Raw genomic sequence first — 20655 nt, forward strand, 5'->3', positions numbered from 1 at the left:
CCCCCCCCCCCCAAGATTTTTGCACCTAATACTAGTTCATACCTTTTTCAAGTAAGTTAAAAATCAGGTGGACATGTGCTAACCAAAAATGCTGTTGAGGTTTTCTGATGGTGGTTTTGTTGAATTTATATTTGTAATGACAACTTTCTAATAATAATTTTTTCATGTGTATTTTACATATTTTCCCCCTCTGTAAAGACCAGATGATAGGGTTTTATAGGTGTCTTTTCTTGGTCTGTTTAATTTTTATTGTTGACAAAAATAGAGACAGCTCATCCTTATACATTTAATTTTAAAAGGGAAGAATGTAATTCTAACAACTCAATTGTTATATAAAAGTTCAAAGTAGGAGTTGACGCTCTCATACATCAGATTCTTAGCCTTCTCTGGGGGTGTTCACCATGTTGCCTACCCTAATTTGTATGAAGGCTTGTAATTTCAGTCATAAACATTTTCCATTTTGCTTTAGCAGACATTCAAGTAAAGCATTTGGAGAACTATTTTGCCTCCTTTATCCTAATGGAAGCTTATTTGAATGTGTAGTTAGTATAAATAGGTGTTTAACATTGCATTCTAGTTAATAGCAAGGTACTTAATAGAATCAGACTGGACCTTGTAACTTCAAACAAGTTTCATAGTCTCTCTTGTTCAGTTTTCTTATTTGTGAAATTGGGATACAAAATGTCTAATTCTTTCTAGTCCCTGAAATATTTACTAAGCCCCCATCCCCTTCCCAACTGTTAAACCTTGTAAAAATTCAGTAAGACTGCTACATCTGTTAAATATCTGGCACATGAATGTTGCTTGCCTGGTGCTGGCTTCAGTTTCTTCTATTGAAGAAAAATTTTTTTCAGCACTATTATAATCTTTTTATTTAGAATCTACATCAGGAGACAAATCTGTATCACATTGCACAACTCCTTCCACGTCTTCTGCCTCTGGACTGAATCCCACATCTGCACCTCCAACATCTGCGTCAGCGATCCCTGTTTCTCCCGTTCCACAGTCACCAATACCTCCATTACTTCAGGACCCAAATCTTCTTAGACAGTTGCTTCCTGCTTTGCAAGCCACGTTGCAACTTAATAATTCTAATGTGGATATATCCAAAATAAATGAAGGTAAGTTTTCATACTAACAATTATTTTTAAATTTGGTTTGCATGTTATTTCGTTTAAAATTGAACTTTACATGACTTCTTCTGAATTACGAAATTTTAAATATATGTCCTCCAGATTTGGTTTTGGTTGGAATTCCTGTGTAATTTTCAGTGTTGCTATGTACCTGGAGATAAGCTGTATCTACTACCTATATGTGGTATTTTGAAGTTGAAAAATTAATTAAAATTGATAAACACAGGGTTATAAAATACTGTAAAACTTTCCAGAGTCACTGCAGCATGAGTTTGATCCCGGGCCAGGGAACTGACCCACATGGCACAGCAGACCTCTCCTGTCTCGCCCTCTGCTCCCTTCAGCAGTGTGCTTCAGTCTGAATGTTCTGTTCCCTATTCTGTCTCTGATGAATCTTCTCACCTATCCCATATCCCCACCCCCTACACCTCTAGTCTATACCCCAGCTCTTGTGTGCATAAATAAAATTGATAAAAGTTCATGGTATTTGGTTTCTGGCATATTTCTAAAAGTCTGTGTGTGGATAATTTATTGTTTGGAATATTAAAAATATGCTAATAACTAATAAAAGAACAGAAATTTAAGCAGTTCATTCTTTCAGTGCTTTACAGAAACTTTAGAGTGCAAATGATAGCTAACATTTTGCTATTTTTACACAAGCATTTTATAAAAATCTTAACAATAAGTTGATACATTGTTTTAATTTGTGAACCATTGAGATTAAAAACTTAAATCCTAAGAGCACTGTAACAATTCTCCTTATAACTTCTATTGGTATGTATTTTTGCATCATCTTATTTTAATAGTGTCAGTGTAAAGGTCTTAGTTTCTCAGGCCAGTTGATCTTTAGTCCTTTAGTCTTCTATTTATATTTCCTGTATTTTTTCAAAGCTAATCAGACGTGTGTGTGTGTGTGTGTGTGTGTGTGTGTGTGTGTGTGTGAGAGAGAGAGAGAGAGAGAGAGAGAGAGAGAGAGAGAGAGAGAGAGAGAGAGAGAGAGAGAGAGAGAGAGAGGTTGATAGGTTAAGTATTTTACTGGGTAAAGTAGGACTTTTTTTTTTCTTTAAAGATTTATTTAAAAATACACAACTGGGGTACAGGCCAGAGGTGTAGGGGTGGGGGTGGTAAGAAGATTCACTAAAGACAGATTGGGGAGCAGAATAGGCAAGTGTACTGTGTACTGACATACACTGCTGAGGGGAGCAGTGCCAGGCCATGTGGATCACCTCCCTGGCTGGGGATTGAACTCATGCCGCTGTGACTGTGATAGCTTCATAGTGCTTCACTTTAACCTGTTGCACCACCAGGGAGGGCCCCTCACTGACTATTTTCGATTGCATTTATTTTGCAAAGAACTGGGGTGTAGACCTGCAGGGTGAAAGGGTTGACCAAAGGCAGAGTTGGGAGCAGAGCACGCAGATGTACTGAAATACACAGCTAAAGGGAGCAGTGGGTCATAGAGGAGAGGTCTGCCATGCCTTATGGGCTAGCCCCATGGCTGAAAATTGAAGTCAGGCTGTGGTGGTGATGGTGCTGAGACTTACCCCCCTAAACCACCAGTGAGGCACTCACCAACATTTTTTTTTTTTTTTTTTAAGATTTATTTATTTGTGCATACAGAACTTGGGTATAGGCCAGAGGTGCAGGGGTGGTGAGAAGATTCACCAGAGACAGAGTGGGGAGCAGAACAGGCAGATGGAAGAAGTACTGTGCTGAGGGGAGCAGCGGGCGGGTAAGGAGAGGTCCGCCACACCATGTGGTCACCTCCGGGGCAGGCAGGGATCGAACTCTTAAAGAAGTGGCTCTAGCTTTTAGTGCTGTGCTTTAACCCATTGCACCACCAGGGAGGGCCTCACCAACTTTTTAATAACCATTTTTAAAAGATTGTTGGGGAGGCTGTGCTGCTGTGTAGGATTTGAGTGGTCTACTTTATAAAAAGTAGTTATATAAAAGAGCTATCATTTATCCAGTAATTCCAGGTAATACACTGAGCACTTCACCTCCATATGTATAGGTTTCTAGAATAATTGGAAACCCTAGTGGACAGTATTTAATGTTTTTCAAAAGTCTCATAGAGGTATTTTTTTAACTGAACACCATAATTCTAGTATAAAGGAAACATCTGTTTTCTTTGTCACGGACTTCTTAAATTTATTTTGCTGTGCTATAGATAATTTCAAATCTGTAGATCCATTACATATAGCCCACTTAGGAAATACTCCAGTTTTTTTCCTGGAGTTTTCAAGTTGTTAACAGTTGCTACATATGCCTTAGTTTTTATTGCAATTTAAGATATACTTGTTTTTAGTTCTTACAGCAGCTGTGACACAAGCCTCATTGCAGTCTATAATTCATAAATTTCTTACTGCTGGACCATCTGCTTTCAACATAACTTCTTTGATTTCTCAAGCTGCTCAGCTTTCTACACAAGGTATTTATACTCTTGGATATAAAGTCTTTGAAGAGGTTAACTATAATGACCTCTGATTTTTGTAACTACAGAGTAATACTTAGTTACCATTTCCTTTTAGATGTGTGCAAGTCTGACATTTTCAGTGTTACTTTCTAGTCTGTAATAGAGTACATATTTAACTCAGAATTTTAATGAGATGTTTTACTTAGGAGTTGAAATGTAAATTCTTGAGGTACCCTTCATCATTGTGAGGCATTGAATATAACGTAAGTTTGGTTCAGGTTGATGTCCTCTTACAGAGGATATGGAAATGCTCCATTCCTGCCTGAATTGACTCCCTGAAAGCATCCATTGAAAAGAAATACATAGAGAGCAAATGGGAAATGAGGGGTCATAGACCCCAAAGCACAATTAAAGCTGGTAGAGATAAACCTGGTGTGAAATTTGAAAGTATAAGAGTAAAAAGACTTTTAAAAGCCTCTGGTTAGCCTGAGGAGACAGGAGACTGGAGGGGACAAACCAGGACTATAAGTACAATAACTAACAAGAAAACAAGGATGCCTTCCATGTGAGAATAGATTCAGGGTTTACCTCTCTGCTCCAGCCTTAGAAAAAGAGAGTGCCTCACTGGATGTGCTCATCTCTAACACACAACACATTGAGTCAGTGTGGCCCTGGTGAGTATCTCTGGTACTTACTCAGATTAAGTTTTGGGGAAGGAGGATACATGGACTATGTGGAGAAATGTCCCAATCTCTCCCACATATATTAAAATGATTTTGGGTTTATTTGAAATTAATTCCTTCACTTTTCTACAGCTCCACCATCTAATCAGTCTCCAATGTCTTTAACGTCTGATGCATCATCCCCAAGATCATATGTGTCTCCAAGAATAAGCACACCTCAAACTAACACAGTCCCTATCAAACCTTTGATTAGTACTCCTCCTGTTTCATCACAGCCAAAGGTATGTCAACTTTTGAGGGAAATGTGGAGAAGAAGCCACTTTAAGAAAGCATTTAGGAAAACGAATTCAGTATGTTTTAGAATCTGTATTGTAGGAGAAAAACCCTCTTTGAGCAATGAGATAATTGCGGAGTGAATAGTAGGAATAGGTGAGTGAGAATAGATGCCGGTTAGACTCCAGGTAATTGTGAGATGGAGAAGGGCATTGTATACATTTTATTCTGGGGCTTTTATACATTTTATTCTGTTCTCTTTAATAGCTTTGGGATTTATATCATGACTAGCTGGATAAAGAAGGGCACTAATGTTTGGAGTCTTCAGACTCAAACAGGATGGGATGTTTTCTAGTGACACTGCTGCTTACTTCAACTTAGCAAAGCAGTTTCTGTGCTAAGAGTTTACATAAGCATCACGCTTTCATATCCTGGAAACCAATTACTTGCCTCATTAATAGACAAAATTAAGCTTTTGGTTAAATCTAGTTTTTACTTTTGGTTAAATCTAGTTTTTGTATTGGAGTCAGAATTTGAAGCCTAGACTTTTTTTTTAATGCAGAACCCATTTTATTAAATGGTGCTGCTTATGTTTGAGCAAAATCTTACAGGAATGACTCTTCAAGGCAGTTGCAGAATTGCTGGTCTATTCTTACTGGAATGTAACAGGACCTTACACTGATGAGCTCAAATTTTGTACTAGGTCTTCTGAATTTTATTCACAAATGCATTAGCAAACCCCAGTCTTAATCATCATTCTTTTGTAGCATATCACTAGTAAAAAAACAGGTTGGGGAAGTCAGTATCTATAAGTTGTACGTAAAAATTTTTCTTTTTAAATTTTTAATGGTAAATTAAAAAGAAGGGAATTCTTTTTTACTTACTGTGAAACAGTGAACTATTTGAAGCTTTTCTTCCAGGAATTCTTTATTGAAATAAAACCATAAGCTGAAGCTTAAAAATGCATTGAAGCTTGGCTTGAAATCGGTGGTAGACAGTTTTTAGTTTTTTGCTCACCCTTTCCTATTTTGGCTGTTTATCTTATGTATATTTTATGGTTGCAGTCTAGGTCTTTTTTTTTTTTTTTAATTGCAAGTAACCTTTTTGTTAAGAATTTGTTGTGCAGTTCATTAGTTTGCCTATGTTTTAATAGAAGAATTAGTATGCAAATTTCAGCATAAATTTTTACTCTTAAAACTTATCTTCAGATTGATATTTTGAGAGTACAATAAATGATAACTAAAAGTGAAATATATGATAATGTTGGTTTTACAGTTAGTTTCAAAATTAACATTTCTAATCTCTGAAGCAGGTAGCTATCAGTTATTTTACATTTACACCCTTCTCCAAGTTGTTTTTAAAAATAGTTGGTCTTATGTAGACCTTGTGAAAATATTATTTATAAAAGAATCAGTTAGAGCCTAGTATTCAGAAGTAGCAATGCAATTCATATGTGTCTGAGAGAATATTAGTCATCTCCTTAACTCTTCCATGCCACACCCCCTAAAAAAAACGGCTACTGGAGGATGTGACTTAATCACAGGTGGCTTTCTGCCTTTGTGACTTAATTTAGGGCTTACAGTTAGAACATCAACAGTCTATGTATCCTCACTGTCAATCATGGACTCTTGGTCTATCTCTATAGGGCAATAATTTCTTTAAAGACCATTTAAGTTTAATTTGCTATGGGCCATAGCTCATTTTCTGTTAGACCAGGCTATATATTTTATCTATTTATGGTTGAAATTTAAGCAGCTGTGATGTGGTAACAGTAAATCAGAAGAGGCACTTTATAGTATATTGGAAAGAAAACTGGGCTGAAAATCAAGAGAACCAGATCCTTAGGCTGGTATGCCAAGAAAGTGATTTTATGGACTTGGGCCATGTTTAGCTCTTTCAAACCTTGATTCTCTTCTAATTGTATGATGTTTAGCAATATCATTTGATTCAGTCTTGTCAATGTTTAAGGGGATTGTGGGTCTGGAGACCTAAATATAATTGACAAATTCAGGCATGCCTTGCTAATTAATTTTCTGTAACAGAATTTGAACTAATTCTACCTTAAAAATAATTGAAAAATAGAACTCACGGGAAAGTTTCATTGGTAGAACTTTGGTCTTTATCTAGATTTGGAGCTGTTTGCCTGTGTGATGGAAATCTTATCTCACCAGATTTTGACATTTCAGGTTAGTACTCCAGTAGTTAAGCAAGGACCAGTTTCACAGTCATCCACACAGCAGCCTGTAACTGCTGACAAGCAGCAAGGTCATGAACCTGTCTCTCCTCGAAGTCTTCAACGCTCAAAGTAAGTTGATACTGTATGTTGAGACAGTTATTTTTCTTTTTTTAAAGATTTACAGGCAGACTGATGAAGTACACTGCTGAGGGGAGCAGTGGGAGAGACAGGAGAGGTCTGCTGTACTATTTGGGTCACTTCCCTGGCTGGGGATCAAACTTGTGCTAACAGTAGCTGCAGATAGCTTCATAGTGCTGCACTTCAACCTGTTGCGCAAGCAGGGAGGGCCCTTATTATTTTTTTTTTTTCTTAATATGATATACTTCACTATGGAAATACTACAGATAAGCATATGTAGTAGAACTTGATCTTTGAAGAGGCCATGAATATCATAACTTGTTTTTATCATTATATGATTTACAAAGGCATTTCTTACAGCAAGTAGTTCATTTTATCCAGGGATAAAACTTGGATTATTTTGAAGAAAGTGGCTCTTTGGGGTTTTACTTAGTGGAATGTGATGTGTATTGGACACATGTCTTGGTATTATACTCTACATAGAGCGCACATGATATTTTAGTACTTTATTTGTGAAAGTTACTTTTTTGAAGACTTTTTTTTTAATGCATACAAAAACTAAGGTGTAGGCCACAGGTGTAAGGGGTGAGAGGATTCACCAGACAGTAGGAAACAGAACAGGTGATTCTACTGAAATATAATCCTGAGGAAAGCTGTGAGCTAGACAGGAGAGGTCTGTTGCACCAAGTGAGTCAGCTCCCTGGTGGGGGATTGAACCCAATGATTGGCAACAGCTTGATATTACAGATACTTAACCAGGGAGGCCCCCAAAATACATTACTTTTAACCTTATAACAGTTTTGGATTTGAATGTGTTAAGGTAAAAAAGATCATCTAAAACTAACCACCTTTAGGCTTTCCTAATAACTTCAGTTTAGACCCTAGATAGATTGCTTATCTTTTTGAGATGCATTTTGTTGTCACTTTTCTTTGTTAATTAACAAATATAATTTTCATTTGATTGATTTTCCTGTAAGATGGGAAAATAGTTATTGTTGCTTTTGATTTCTAAATAAACATTTCTGAACTTAATACATCCAAATGGGAATTGTTCCCTTCAAAATAATTACCTTGGAAAACTTTCTAAATTGTTTTTTAGAGGCTGCAATATTTTCTTTATATAAAATCCTCAGTGATGAAGATTTTTCATGCTTTGGGAGATTCAACTTTTGAAAATAACTGATGGTCAGAGCCAAGTCTGGTGAAGCAGGTGGAAAATCAACTTTGGGTCCTTAAATTTTTGGTTCTTACCCACCAAAGGTCCCTGAAACCTAGCCTAAACTATGCATCTGAGATCACCAATCTCATTGGTTTTTCTTTTTCTTTCTTTTTTTTTTTATTTTACTCTCTAATTCAATACTTTGTTTTTATGTTGAACAAAGATAATTAATTTTTTTCCCCTCTACTACATGTAGCTAGGTCAGTTACAATGTCCAGAGGTGTCTGATACGTACAGCTGTTAAAAACTGACCATTTCCTGTGCTCTTATTAGTGTCACTGGGTTTGTCAAGTTTGAAGAACTGGTGGTGTTTACATTTAATATTAGTGCCACGAGTTCTCTTTTCCCCCAAAGGTGTTTTAAGGAATACATTATAGTTCAAATTTTGCATTTGCTGTTAAAGTAGACTTTTCTTTGGCCATTTTCATATCTTAAGAAGGTAGTATTGATAATTTCTAGGATACTTGTGAAACTACTTTCAAACACACTACACATTCAATTTTATTTTATCATTCAGCAGCCAGAGGAGTCCATCACCTGGTCCAAATCATACTTCTAGTAGTAATGTATCAAATGCAGCCGTTGTACCACAGAATTCTTCTGCCCGACCAACATGTTCTTTAACACCTACGCTAGCAGCACATTTCAATGAAAATCTCATAAAACATGTTCAAGGATGGCCTGCAGATCATGCAGAGAAACAGGTATGTGACATGAGTGGCAGCAGGTATTTTACCTAATAGAACCTAATGCTAATTTTAGAAAATCTCATCCAGACTACTTTTAAAATAACTAATATCTAATTACATTTAGTCATTTTTAAAAACACTTGGTTTATACTTACTGTATATTGTAACTGTGGCTTCCTTAAAATATTTTAATATTATCTAGCTACCCTTTTTTTAGCATGTATCTCTGTTCTAAATGCTTAATGTTTTTTTTCTCCCGTTAGGATTGCTAACCATTATAGATAATGTATTCCCATTTTACAAATTAGATAATTCTAAGGTGCATTTAATACAGTGATGTGGCTCATAGCCACTGTATTGTTTCTGCTCATTCAGCCACACTGATAAGTTTCAGAATCTGTTAGTACTAAGATATTTTTGCTTTGAGATGAGGAACCTTAGGGCAATTAGATTACTGCCATTTCCCATTTATCAAATAACTGACCATCTGAAATTTTAAGTTTATTGTCACTGAAATGTGTCATGTGTGTCTCATAGGAATGCACTTAAACCAATGTATGTCTGAACTTTGGCTTTGACTAATTCATCTTGTTTTATTTGACCACAAATAGCCTAGCATTCCACTTAATCTGGAGATTGGAAATATTTTTTTAATCAACCTGAAGGCAAATTTTGAAATAAATACCGTCTACCATTAGAAACAGGTTTTTTTGTTTGTTTTCTTTTTTAAAGAAACTAATTTTGCTGTTAAGGTTTACCAGCATTTTTGTGAATTTAAAGGAAAAAGAATTACTCTCTAAACTCGGTATAACATTCTCAGAAATTGAATGTTTAATCGTTTTATATATGAATATGATGTATTTGATGTGATCTTCATTTTTTTAATTACAGGCTTCAAGATTGCGAGAAGAAGCCCATAACATGGGAAGTGTTCACATGTCTGAAATTTGTACTGAATTAAAAAATTTAAGATCTTTAGTCCGAGTATGTGAAATTCAAGCAACTTTGCGAGAGCAAAGGTAAATTTTTTTCTGAAATTTAAAAGTTGTCTTGGATATAGTGCATAATGCTATAACTGTTTTCATAATTTAATAATACGGTGTTATGGTGCTGACATACTAAATTTTGTTTCCCTTAGCCAATGATAAATGATTCATTAGACTTCCCCCCTTAGGTTATATATAATTTTATAAGGTACAGTAATTATTTTAAAAGTGAAATTTTGATTGCTGATTTTAAAGGTCCCTTCTTGAGTTGAAGGTAGCACTCTATTACCAGGGTTTTGTTTCACTTGAAATTTCAAATTACTGCTTAACTTTGTCTTTGCATTGCCAATATACTTTTGGAAATTGCAGTGAGAATTCAGCTGTTAAAGCAAGTTTAATCATGTACTTTGTTTTCACCTAAACTCTTCTTGTCTCATTTTGTAGTCCTCTATTCCACTCAAGTAGGATCTCTATATCCCAAGTAATTGTATAGTTTTTAAAAGATCTGTTACACAGTTGAAGACAAACTTTCAGTGACTTTGTATACATTACTTGGTCATGGTTAGCGTGAATCTTTTTGTGAACCATAATTATTTAGTGATTACTACGTTGGACTTTATAGTAAACTTGGGAAAGTGAGTTTTTACCTAACCTTTCAGTTACTAAAGTTGTGGTGGTGTTGCTTGGGGTTTTTTCCTCTGGAAATAATTTTAGCATACATAAAACTTACTTTTTGGCTTTCCCAACAGATGGTTTGACTTTTAGGAAGTTACACTGTTTGTAATGAAACTTACAAGTACACATAATGAGGTATTAGGCCCAGTACATGGTTATGCATAAGTCACTGGGCAGGCGATGAGTGTCGCTGCTCCTGGGAGAGGGGGTTAGGGAATCTAGACAGCTTCAGAGTTTGTGCTTTCAGTTAGATGATCCATGTCCATTGGACTTTGACTTGGCATTATGTAAACCAGTATTTATGGTGAGAATTGTTCTTCACATGATTAGTCTTTTGCACCTGGCTAACTCTTCTAGGCTTACTATATTGTGGCCCAGAAAACTTGTAATATGGTGTATTTCATCTTTAATGTTCAAATTACTGAGAAATGGTTAAACATTCTAACTTTTGTTACCTTAGTACTTCAGTATGTGTCATGTGGTTATTTTGTCTTAATTGTAGACTTAATTCATTTTTAATTATTTAGTCTTAACTAAAACCTTTGTAGACACATATTGGCTTTTCTGTGACTTATTTGCACATACCAGTGCTGATACCTTCTTTTATTTTTCAGGATACTGTTTTTGAGACAACAAATTAAGGAACTCGAAAAGCTAAAAAATCAGAACTCCTTCATGGTGTGAAGATGTGAATAATTGCACATGGTTTTGAGTACAGGAACTGTAAATCTATTGCCCAATCTTAACATTTTTGAGCTGCATTTAAAGTAGACTTTGGACCGTTAAGCTGGGCAAAGGAAATGACAAGGGGACGGGGTCTGTAAGTCAATTCAGGGGAAAGATACAAGATTGATTTGTAAAACCCTTGAAATGTAGATTTCTTGTAGATGTATTCTTCACGTTGTAAATATGTTTTGTAGAGTGAAGCCATGGGAAGCCATGTGTAACAGAGCTTAGACATCCAAAACTAATCAATGCTGAGGTGGCTAAATACCTAGCCTTTTACATGTAAACCTGTCTGCAAAATTAGCTTTTTTAAAAAAATTTGGGGGGTTAATTTATCATTCAGAAATCTTGCATTTTCAAAAATTCAGTGCAAGCGCCAGGCGATCTGTGTCTGAGGATACGATTTTTGAACCATATGGGCAGTGTACAAAATATCATGAAACAGCTGTTTCCACACTTGCACCTGATCAAGAGCAGTGCTTCTCCATTTGTTTTGCAGAGAAATGTTTTCCATTTCCCATGTGTTCCATTTCCCTAAAACCCTTGATCTGATTTTATCCATTTTTTTAAGGCTCCTCTTTTTCTCCTTTCTTAAGGCACTGTTGCTATGGCACTTTTCTATAACCTTTTCATTCCTGTGTACAGTAGCTTAAAATTGCAGTGATTGAGCATAACCCACTTGTTTGTATAAATTATTGAAATCCATTTGCACCCTGTAAGAATGGACTTAAAAGTACTGCTGGGCATGTGTGCTGAAAGTACATTGATTGCTCAAATATATGGAAATGGCCCAATGAACATGGTTGTGGGAGGGGAAAGAGGAAACAAAGCTAGTCAGATGTGAATTGTATCTGTTGGAATAAACATGTTAAAACAAACAAAAATTGTTATTTTTCCTTTCCTTCGGTCAGTGCTTATTATTAGAATTTTTAACTACCTGGGGATTCTTTATCAGAACTATTCTTGTTGAATATTTATACTTAATCGGAGTAATTCCTTAAGGGAGGTTTTGTTTAAAGCATAGTCACAGGAAATTGTGTATAAGATATTTAATGAAATACGAAATTCAACAAGAATGATTAAGTCACTTCCCAAGTGGTTGTCATTTGTTAAATCCTGGTTTACCTGTCTTGCTATTATGACATTTCATTTTGAAGGATGTTTGTGTTGTAGCTAACTGTTCAAGTCTGGTGCTGACTGCTGTTCTTAGCCATCACAAAACGCTAAATTTGTGTAATTGGAGCTTCCTGCTGTTATCTGGAATGGTGGGAAAGCTCAGCTTTGTATATTGTTTCCTAAAGTATATTAAAATAAAAAAAGAAACTATTGCTACTATAAAATTACCTTGGCTTTTTTTTTTTTTCATTGCTAAAATATTGGTCTCGTGGCCAAAAAAACATGACACTGCCAGTATTATATCAAATCACAAGGGTTTCTTTATGCATTAAAATCTTTTAATTTCAAAATCTTAATTTAGAAACTTTTTTCTTTCCTGTGAGGCAGACATATTCATGTGCTTTCAGAACTGCCAGCACCAAGGGCTTATTTTGTGATGTTAGATGTTGATATCACATTCTGGGATACTAAAGTTTTGAAGTTGCTCTTATGATTTAAACATTTAAAATACTAAAGATAACGCTGAGACTTTTCAATAAATTTTTTTAAGCAAACTGTAAGCAATAGTATGGGCAATATTTTCTAAAATACAAGAATGTTTCAGTGTAATTAAAAGGTACTAAAATCTACTGGAAGTTGGCTTTTTTTTTATTGTAACTTGAAAATACTTTTAAAATGTAAGAAAAGACATGTCATAAATTATATCATGAATTGTTCATATCTGTGAAATTGTTAACAAACATTTGCTGGACTTGATTAGTGCATGTAAATGAAATTCTGACGAGCTGTGTTAAGTGAGAACCCTTACTGCTGTGGCCCTGTATTTTTCCTGGAAAGAAGTGAGCAATTTGTTATGTAGTAGGCAAATGTTTCCTAATCAGATGGCAACTTGACTTTTGACTTAAGGTAAATTGGATTTGACTTGCTAGTAGTTTATTTATGTCACCTTTTATTATGTCACCTTACTCCTTTACTTTAAAAAAAAAAATGTTTACATACTTAAATGAATCATACACATAAATAGACGAGATGCCTAATTTGAAATTTCTTGGTGAATTTTTAAACACAGAAAATTAAAATTTTTGTGGAAAATATTTTTACAATATTTGATTCACTTATTCTGTAGTGCACTTTAATACAGATATGGTGTCCAGCTACTAAACGTTTAGCTAGCCAGGAGTATTTATTAGAATAGGCATGATGTAATACCCAAAACAATTCTTTATCTAGTCGACCTATTGCTGTGACCTGTATCTCATCTTGGTGGGCACCTTGGTTCAGACGTTTGAAAACAAATACAAATAGTCCCTAGGAAACCTCAGGGGTTTTACTTTTTATATTTGTTTTAACAGAGACGTTAGTCTTATATTCAAACCATAAAACCAAGATACTGGAATAAAATGTGAAGATGGGTCCATTGGAAAGTCTACCCTGGAAGAACCAGCTTCCCTACCATTTTCTTTCTGTTTAAGCCATTTTGACTTAATTTTGAAACTTGGGCTATAACTCCATTGAAAAATACAGTTTTTAAAAATGTGCTTTATCTTCTAAATTTTATGTTTCACACTTGTAAGATCTTGGCAAGGAGGGCTTACAATATTGCAAAGAGTAAATTGTTAACCCATTTCAAAAGCAATCTATTGTTCTGTTCAAACACAACCTTAGCTTCTAGGGATTTCCATGGGGCGGGGGAAGGGTACAGGGTGCAAAATAATTCACTGCAAACTATTGTAGTTCAGAATTAAAGCTACTGTATTTAGATGTGGGGTTTGAATATACAGATTTCTTTTCAATACCTGTAAATATGGCTATATTCTTGTATTTGTACTGGAGTGTACAAAATGACACTTAAAAGTAATAAATATGTTTTGACTATATTGTGCAGTTATTTCAGAACTGTTTTGAAAGCTCGAGAGTGCATAATTAATGCATTTGAGTAAGAAAACCAGAGTACAGTTAAAAATTTAAGTCTTGTTTTCTCTTAATCGCACTATTGATGAAAATTATGGCTTAAAAGTTGGGATTCTTTAGGTCCTGTTCTAATTTGCCATCTCTCTTTTTCTCAGACTTCTAAATTTTGGGAGCACAATGTGCCTGGTAGATCTCATCTAGGCCCTTGGTTTTGAGAAACCCAGACTTTGATCATCAATTTTACTGAATTGTCACCAGTCCTTTCCTTGAGCTTCCAATAGTAGTATAGATAATCGCCTTGTCTTTATAGCAAGATCTCTATAAAGGAGAAATTCCAATATGCATTTTAGCCTATTCACCAGTCTTCCCATTTTCAGTAATTGACACTACTATCCCCCCAGGAAATTGAGATTCAGCAATTTCCTTCTCCACATTTTTAATTCATCAAGACCATGAGCTCTGCCTTTGAAATGTGTTTTGTATCTGTGAGCTCTCGCCATCTCTCTCTACCAGTCCAAGCCACAATGATTGTGGAATCCCACCCACTACTGCAACTTACACATACAATCTATTCTTTGTATAGCTACCCCAGTAAGTTATAAAGCACATCATCATGTTTCTAATTCAGTGATTTCACATCCAGAACAAAGTCAAAAGCTGCATGTTCAAGCCCTCAACACCAAGGCCCTCTAACCCACCAGTTGCTCCCTGGCTCACTAGAGTTTTTGCATTTTCTTTACAGAACGCTGTCCTTAAGAGATTGGAGCAATTTGCTCCCCATTCTAATCTCAATGAGGAGAACTCTTAGGATTTTTCCTACTAAAGATCACCATTGCTGTTAACTTAGTTTTCTTCCAAGTTCTGGTTTTGGACCTCTCACCTTGGGAGATAGGAAGGGAATAACTTAAAATTACTGCAATTTACAAGTGGTTGTCAAAACCTAACTTCAGTACTTTGTAGAAAGCAAATTTAAGTATGTTATTACTGAGCATTAAAATGACCTTTTGTGAATACATTTTAGGAGTAGGTAAATTATTGAGAAGCAGGATGCTACTTCTGATAAGCTCTGGGAGAGGGGCAAGCAGGACTAGGCCCAGCTTCTGTGGATGAGGCTGGGGTTGGGGCCAATGTCCTGGTTTTACAGAGTGGACACAAATCAGTCTACCTTTGGTTCAGATGGCTCCTTGACATCCAACGGGGCCTTTAGGACAGGAATTATGTAGACTGTTACTCTTGAGTAACAGTCTAAAGTGTGTTACTAGTTGGACACTTGTACTCATGCGTCTACCCTAAAGGCAGTGGAAGGGATGTGAGAACTAGTTTTGTGGTGCATAGGCAGATCATGATGGGACAGGCACTTGACACTGTAGGTGGTTTATGGACAAAGTTTTTCGATGCCTTCTGTTAACCCAGTTTGATCAACCTGTGTGTGGGTATGAGGGTCAGTTTCCCTACCCGAGTTAATTGATAGTTCTAAGCTTGTGTTTGATGACCAAGAACTGCAAGGACAATGATTTTTTTTTTTAGTATTTTATATCCTTACCACCTGGAAAAAATTTTTAAAAATTAGTACATAATGGGTCCTGGACATAACAGTTGTGCAGGAAGTAATGAAGTAACATTTGACATATGAGTGCTCAACTTCTTATTTAATGTTCAAACAATGTTTTCAAAATATTTTAAAGATGAACAGTCACTAAAACTTCAAGTAAACTTTCTTAAATTTCACTTTTTTCAAATTTTGACATCTTTATGAGCTAAAGCTTAAAATGATAATAGCATAGTTGGCAAGCACTGTAATTTTTAAATGCCAGTGCAAAGTTCCAGGCTACATGTCTGTACCTGTTTGACAAATACTGGTGTTCCAAAGATAACTAAGAATCTCATCATGAAGGGATTGTGCAGTGTAAGATAACTGATGAAATAACCCCCAATTCTGCACAGATCCAAAATACTACACAAACACCAAAACAATGAAAGAGGCACAGACTGGTTCAATGGTCTTTGAAAGGAAATGGCAAGAGGAGAAATAAAATTTTGCATCAAAATTATCCTGAATTAGGATCCAGTCAGGAAGTGGACATCACAGTAGGTATTTCCAAAGGAGAGTCTGAAACTGGTGGAGGAAACACAGCAGGCCTGATGGGAAACGAGGGACGGGAGTCTGGACAGAAGGGAATTGTAGGGGCATCTGGATGTGGGGCAGAGATGAAGCCACTGGTTAAGGAGCCGTCTTGGGCAGACAGAGACGGCTTTTCCATCTGCTGGGGGTTCTGTCTACATAGAACTAACCCCAGAAGGAAGGGTTGGAACGTGCCTTGCAGTGCAGAGAAGGGAGAAAAATAAACCTGAGAGTGAACAAATAGCATAATCCTTGACCCCAACAGCAGAACAAGGGGAGAGAACAAGGAGAGAGAGAGCTAAAACCGAAGCAAAGGTTTCATTTAAAGTGTCAAGGAATGGCATTTCCTGAGAAAATACAGCAGAGCAGCTATCTATAAGTTCCTAAGAAAGTGTTGTGCTTCTACATAGTTTTTAAATATATAGAAATGGAGAATCACAGTAAAAGTGCCATTGGTTATGTCAGAATGATGGGAAATGTGCTTCATGAGTACAGTTTGTTTTTAGCAGGGAGGTACATGCAGTGTTCTTTGATCAGGTTATTGCTGTAGGGCAGCTTAAATTTAAGTGATAAAATAGTTTGAAAGTATATATTTTTAAATGCAATACATAATGCACAATAAATACAGAAGTAATTGCTGTGAAGAAAATAAAACAAGAGACAGAATGAGGGTGAGGAATTTTAGATTAGATGTGTTCAGGAAAAGCCTCCTTGGAGACTCTGCCTTTAAGCTGAGACCCAAGGCAGTCACACGAAGCAGTATGTACCTGGCAGAACGACAGGCTAGAAGCAGGCCAGAAAGTTCATGAACAAAAACTTTTATCACTTTCATTTTCAGTACAATTTGGAAAGTACCACTGCAGTTAAACAGGAAGAAGAAATTAACTACAAGGTGGGAAATGAGGGGAAATGACTGCTATTTTCGGTGATGTGTATTAGTAGAGTTAAAAAAGGAAACAAGAATTCAGTGAGAGGGCTAATTACAAGTTTAGTATGAAAACAATAGCTTTGTTATGTGAAAGCTAAAACCGAAGCAAAGGTTTCATTTAAAGTGTCAATGTATTGACATGTCAATATGTCAGTGGAGCTGGGAAAACCGCAAGTGCTCATGCGAAAGAATGAAACCGAACTTCTGTTTTAAACTTCTCGCAAAAAATTAACTTGAAACGGGTGAAAGACTTAAATGTAAGACCTGAAACTGTAAAATATCTCCACGATGACGGGGGGTGGGGTGGGGGAAGCTCCTTGACATTGGTCTTTTTTGAATAGGACACAAGCAACAACAGCAAAAATCCACAAGCGGGACGAGATCAAACCAGGCTTCCTGCGGATGTGTTGCAAGTGACTTACTCTGTTCTCATCACCAAAGCAAGATGTCCATGGGATCATTTCCCAGTCGACCAGGAGCAAACGTGCTCCCATCCCAAGCAGAAGAGCAAAGATAAAGAGTGCCAGGGCCAAGGGACAGCAGACGCCCCCAGAACTGATGGAAGAAGGCAGCTAAAAATGGCAAACCCGGAATGCCGACATGGATTCGGTGCAGGAACAATACCTCAGCTCCCGAGGGTAGCTGGGAGCATCAAGTCATCTTACAGATTTCAACCATTAGTCAATGGAAGAGAGGGTCTGGCTTGAAAATAAAATGAAACAAAAAACTGCACAGCCAAAGAATCAACACAATGAAAGGACAATCCATAGAGTTGGAGAAGTTTTTTGCAAGTCATGTATCAGACAAGAAGTTCCTATCCAAAATATACAAGAAATTCATACAACTCAATAGCAAAGAAAAAAAAACCAGCAAAAATCCGGTTTTAAGAAGATCTGACCAGACATTTTTCCCCCAAGACACACAACTGCCAAGAAGCTCATGAAAAGCTGCTCATCATCATTAATCACGAGGGAAATGCAAATCAAGACTCCTTGAGCTATCACCACGCACAGCACATCGTAGAATGACTCATCAGAAAGACAAGAGATAATGCCTGTCGGTTAGGATGTGGTGAGAAGGGGGCTCTTGTGCACTTTTTCTGGGGGTGGTGGGTAGGGGGTGGGGTTGTGGAAAGAAAGTGGGGGCTCCTCAAAAATCTGAAAACAGATCTCCCATTTGATGCAGCGATCCCATTTCTGGACATCTCTCTGAAGAAACGAGTCAGTATTTTGAAGTGATCTGTGCACCTGTCTTGATTTCCTTCACGAGGTATGTGAGAATTTTGTCATTCTTCTATTGTCATTAAACATTGAGAGCAAAATAACTTCCTAAAATAAAAGGGTAAGAGCTCGTGGAGAAAGGGGATATTTTCACGAAAACAATATTTCCCTCATTCCATTTCCATTTGATGTCAAGCAGGACCTGCCATTGGCCATGCAGTTTAAGTGAAATATGCTCCGGCACACATATGAGGCAGCTTCTGTGCAAAACGAAATGGGGAGGGGGAAGAGAAAGAACAGAGAAAACTACACTTCAGTAAGCAGGATGTGGTGAAACCAAACTACATCTGTCTAATTACAACTGCCTTCTTGGTCTTGATCTGAAGTAAAATAGCAGGTGCCTATTTTGGTAGACACCTCTTGTCTACTGCGGAACCGGTCAATTGTGTCTTGATCATCCATCTCCAACCGTGCAGGTGTGTCAGTTCCTTGACTGATTGCCGGTCAAAGCAGAATCTGATTTGCCTTGTTGAAAAGAGGTTGCTGTTACTTTACCAAGGGGCACATGTCTCTTGATCTTCAACTCTACCACATGACTTCCCTGACTTGCCACTTCAAATGACTTTGATCATTGCTGTCAGTGTGGAGTTCCTCCTTGGGTTTTTCTTCAACCATGATGATGAGAGTCCTCAGCTGCCACTTGGCAAAAGAGCTACCGAGTCTGCACCAAATGAACACCAAAGGAGAGAGAAGCAGCAGAAGCGAGCCCTGCCCGATGTCCACAGTGGCTTTATTCACAACAGACAGAACATGAAGACACAGGAGTGGACAAAGAAAAGGTGGCATACATAAAACAGAACATTATTCAGCCATGAAAACGGAGGAGATCCGGTCATTTACAGCAGCATGAATGAAATTTGGCATGTTATGCCACGCGAAATAAGTCAGATCTCAGTGTGGAATCTGAGACATAGAACTCGTAGAAACAGTAGATTGGAGGTTGCCAGGGGCTGGGAGGTGAAATAGGGAGATGTTAGTCAAAGGGTGAACCTCCAGCTGTAAGGGGAGCACGTTCTCTTTCTGAGGGTCTAAAGCGCAGCCAGTGAGTATAGTTAAGGAGCCTCTAGTTACAGCTGAAAGCTGCTAAGACAGTAAATGCTCTCACTACCAGAAAGAGTTAGTCATGTGAGGTAATGTTAGCTAATTTAACTATGATAAGCATTTTGCAGTATATTTGTATAAAAACCTCATGGTACACAGTGAAACTCATACAATATTGTGTGTCAGTTATCTTCTCTAAAGCTGGCAAAAAAAAAAAAGACATGTAAGACATGTATAGGGTCTGTGTGAAAAATCTTTAACACTTTTCTGTGGGATAGAGAATATAGCTCAGTGAGAAAACGGACATGTTCTTGATGGGAAAACTCAATATTTTTAAAAGCGTCCAAGTCCTCAATATGTTCAATAGAGTTCCAAGAAAATACCAACAAGATTTTTTAACTGAAGTTTGGTAGAATGCCACTTATGCTCATCTGGAAAAATAAATCCAGATCATATTAGGAAAATCCTTTTTAAAGGCTCATGGGTGTTATCTTAAGCACATCTTAAGGCACACTACTATAATGTTACATGTACTTTGTACGTTACTAACACATAAAACACATAAATTGTGTAATAGTAAGCAAGGTAATAGAATATAGTACAGAAATGAGGGAAGATAAAAATATGAACTTATAACGTGATAAAGGATACATTTCAAATTGGTGAAGAAACACCAAATGTTCAAAAATGGGGAAAACTGGACAGCAACCTCAAAGGTCATAATCTGGATCTCAAAATGTCTGTATAATAGATGCAGTCAGAAAAAATAGTGAGCAGGACACTTATTTTTTGTCCGTGGCGTGACGGCGCGCTCCGGGCTGCGCCATCTCCTGCTGCCACCAGGTGGCGCTGTTGGGCTATGGGAAGGGAGAAGAAACGTAGCTTATATTCATGAACGTTCTTTTGCCGGGAGTCTGCCCCACTGAATTCAAACCTAGGCTGTGCTGCTTCAGAGCTGACGTGCCCTGAGCACTGGACGTGACCCAGACCAGGCTGGCGTTGGTGGTGGCCTAGGAACGGCTGCGGGGAGGGCCCTGGGAAGGCCAGGGGAGCCCTTAGCGCGGCGCCTGAGGCGTTTGCACGCCGTTTGTTATCCTGCTCATGCTTTCGGCTGCCCCACCGAGGCACTGTCAGCTTTATCTT

General features: G+C 37.2%; 1 protein-coding gene across 6 annotated transcripts in view; it reads left to right on the plus strand.

The window, feature by feature from the left end:
* Nucleotides 1-14101, plus strand: part of WAC (WW domain containing adaptor with coiled-coil) — a 71154-nt gene extending 57053 nt beyond the window's left edge. For 3 of the 6 annotated variants that reach the window (XM_004693053.2, XM_012732754.1, XM_012732752.1), the window contains exons 8-14: nucleotides 879-1121; nucleotides 3442-3564; nucleotides 4365-4513; nucleotides 6692-6810; nucleotides 8556-8742; nucleotides 9619-9746; nucleotides 11003-14101. In XM_004693053.2, the coding sequence (XP_004693110.1) occupies nucleotides 879-1121; nucleotides 3442-3564; nucleotides 4365-4513; nucleotides 6692-6810; nucleotides 8556-8742; nucleotides 9619-9746; nucleotides 11003-11072 (1019 nt within the window). In that variant the 3' untranslated portion in view covers nucleotides 11073-14101. The remainder of the gene's footprint in view (nucleotides 1-878; nucleotides 1122-3441; nucleotides 3565-4364; nucleotides 4514-6691; nucleotides 6811-8555; nucleotides 8743-9618; nucleotides 9747-11002) is intronic. The other 3 variants (XM_012732753.1, XM_004693055.2, XM_004693052.2) reach the window with 2 other exon arrangements.
* Nucleotides 14102-20655: the final 6554 nt, after the last annotated feature.

Source organism: Condylura cristata, unplaced genomic scaffold (assembly GCF_000260355.1).
Source record: "Condylura cristata isolate star-nosed mole 26May11 unplaced genomic scaffold, ConCri1.0 scaffold00035, whole genome shotgun sequence".
Taxonomy (NCBI): Eukaryota; Metazoa; Chordata; class Mammalia; order Eulipotyphla; family Talpidae; genus Condylura; species Condylura cristata.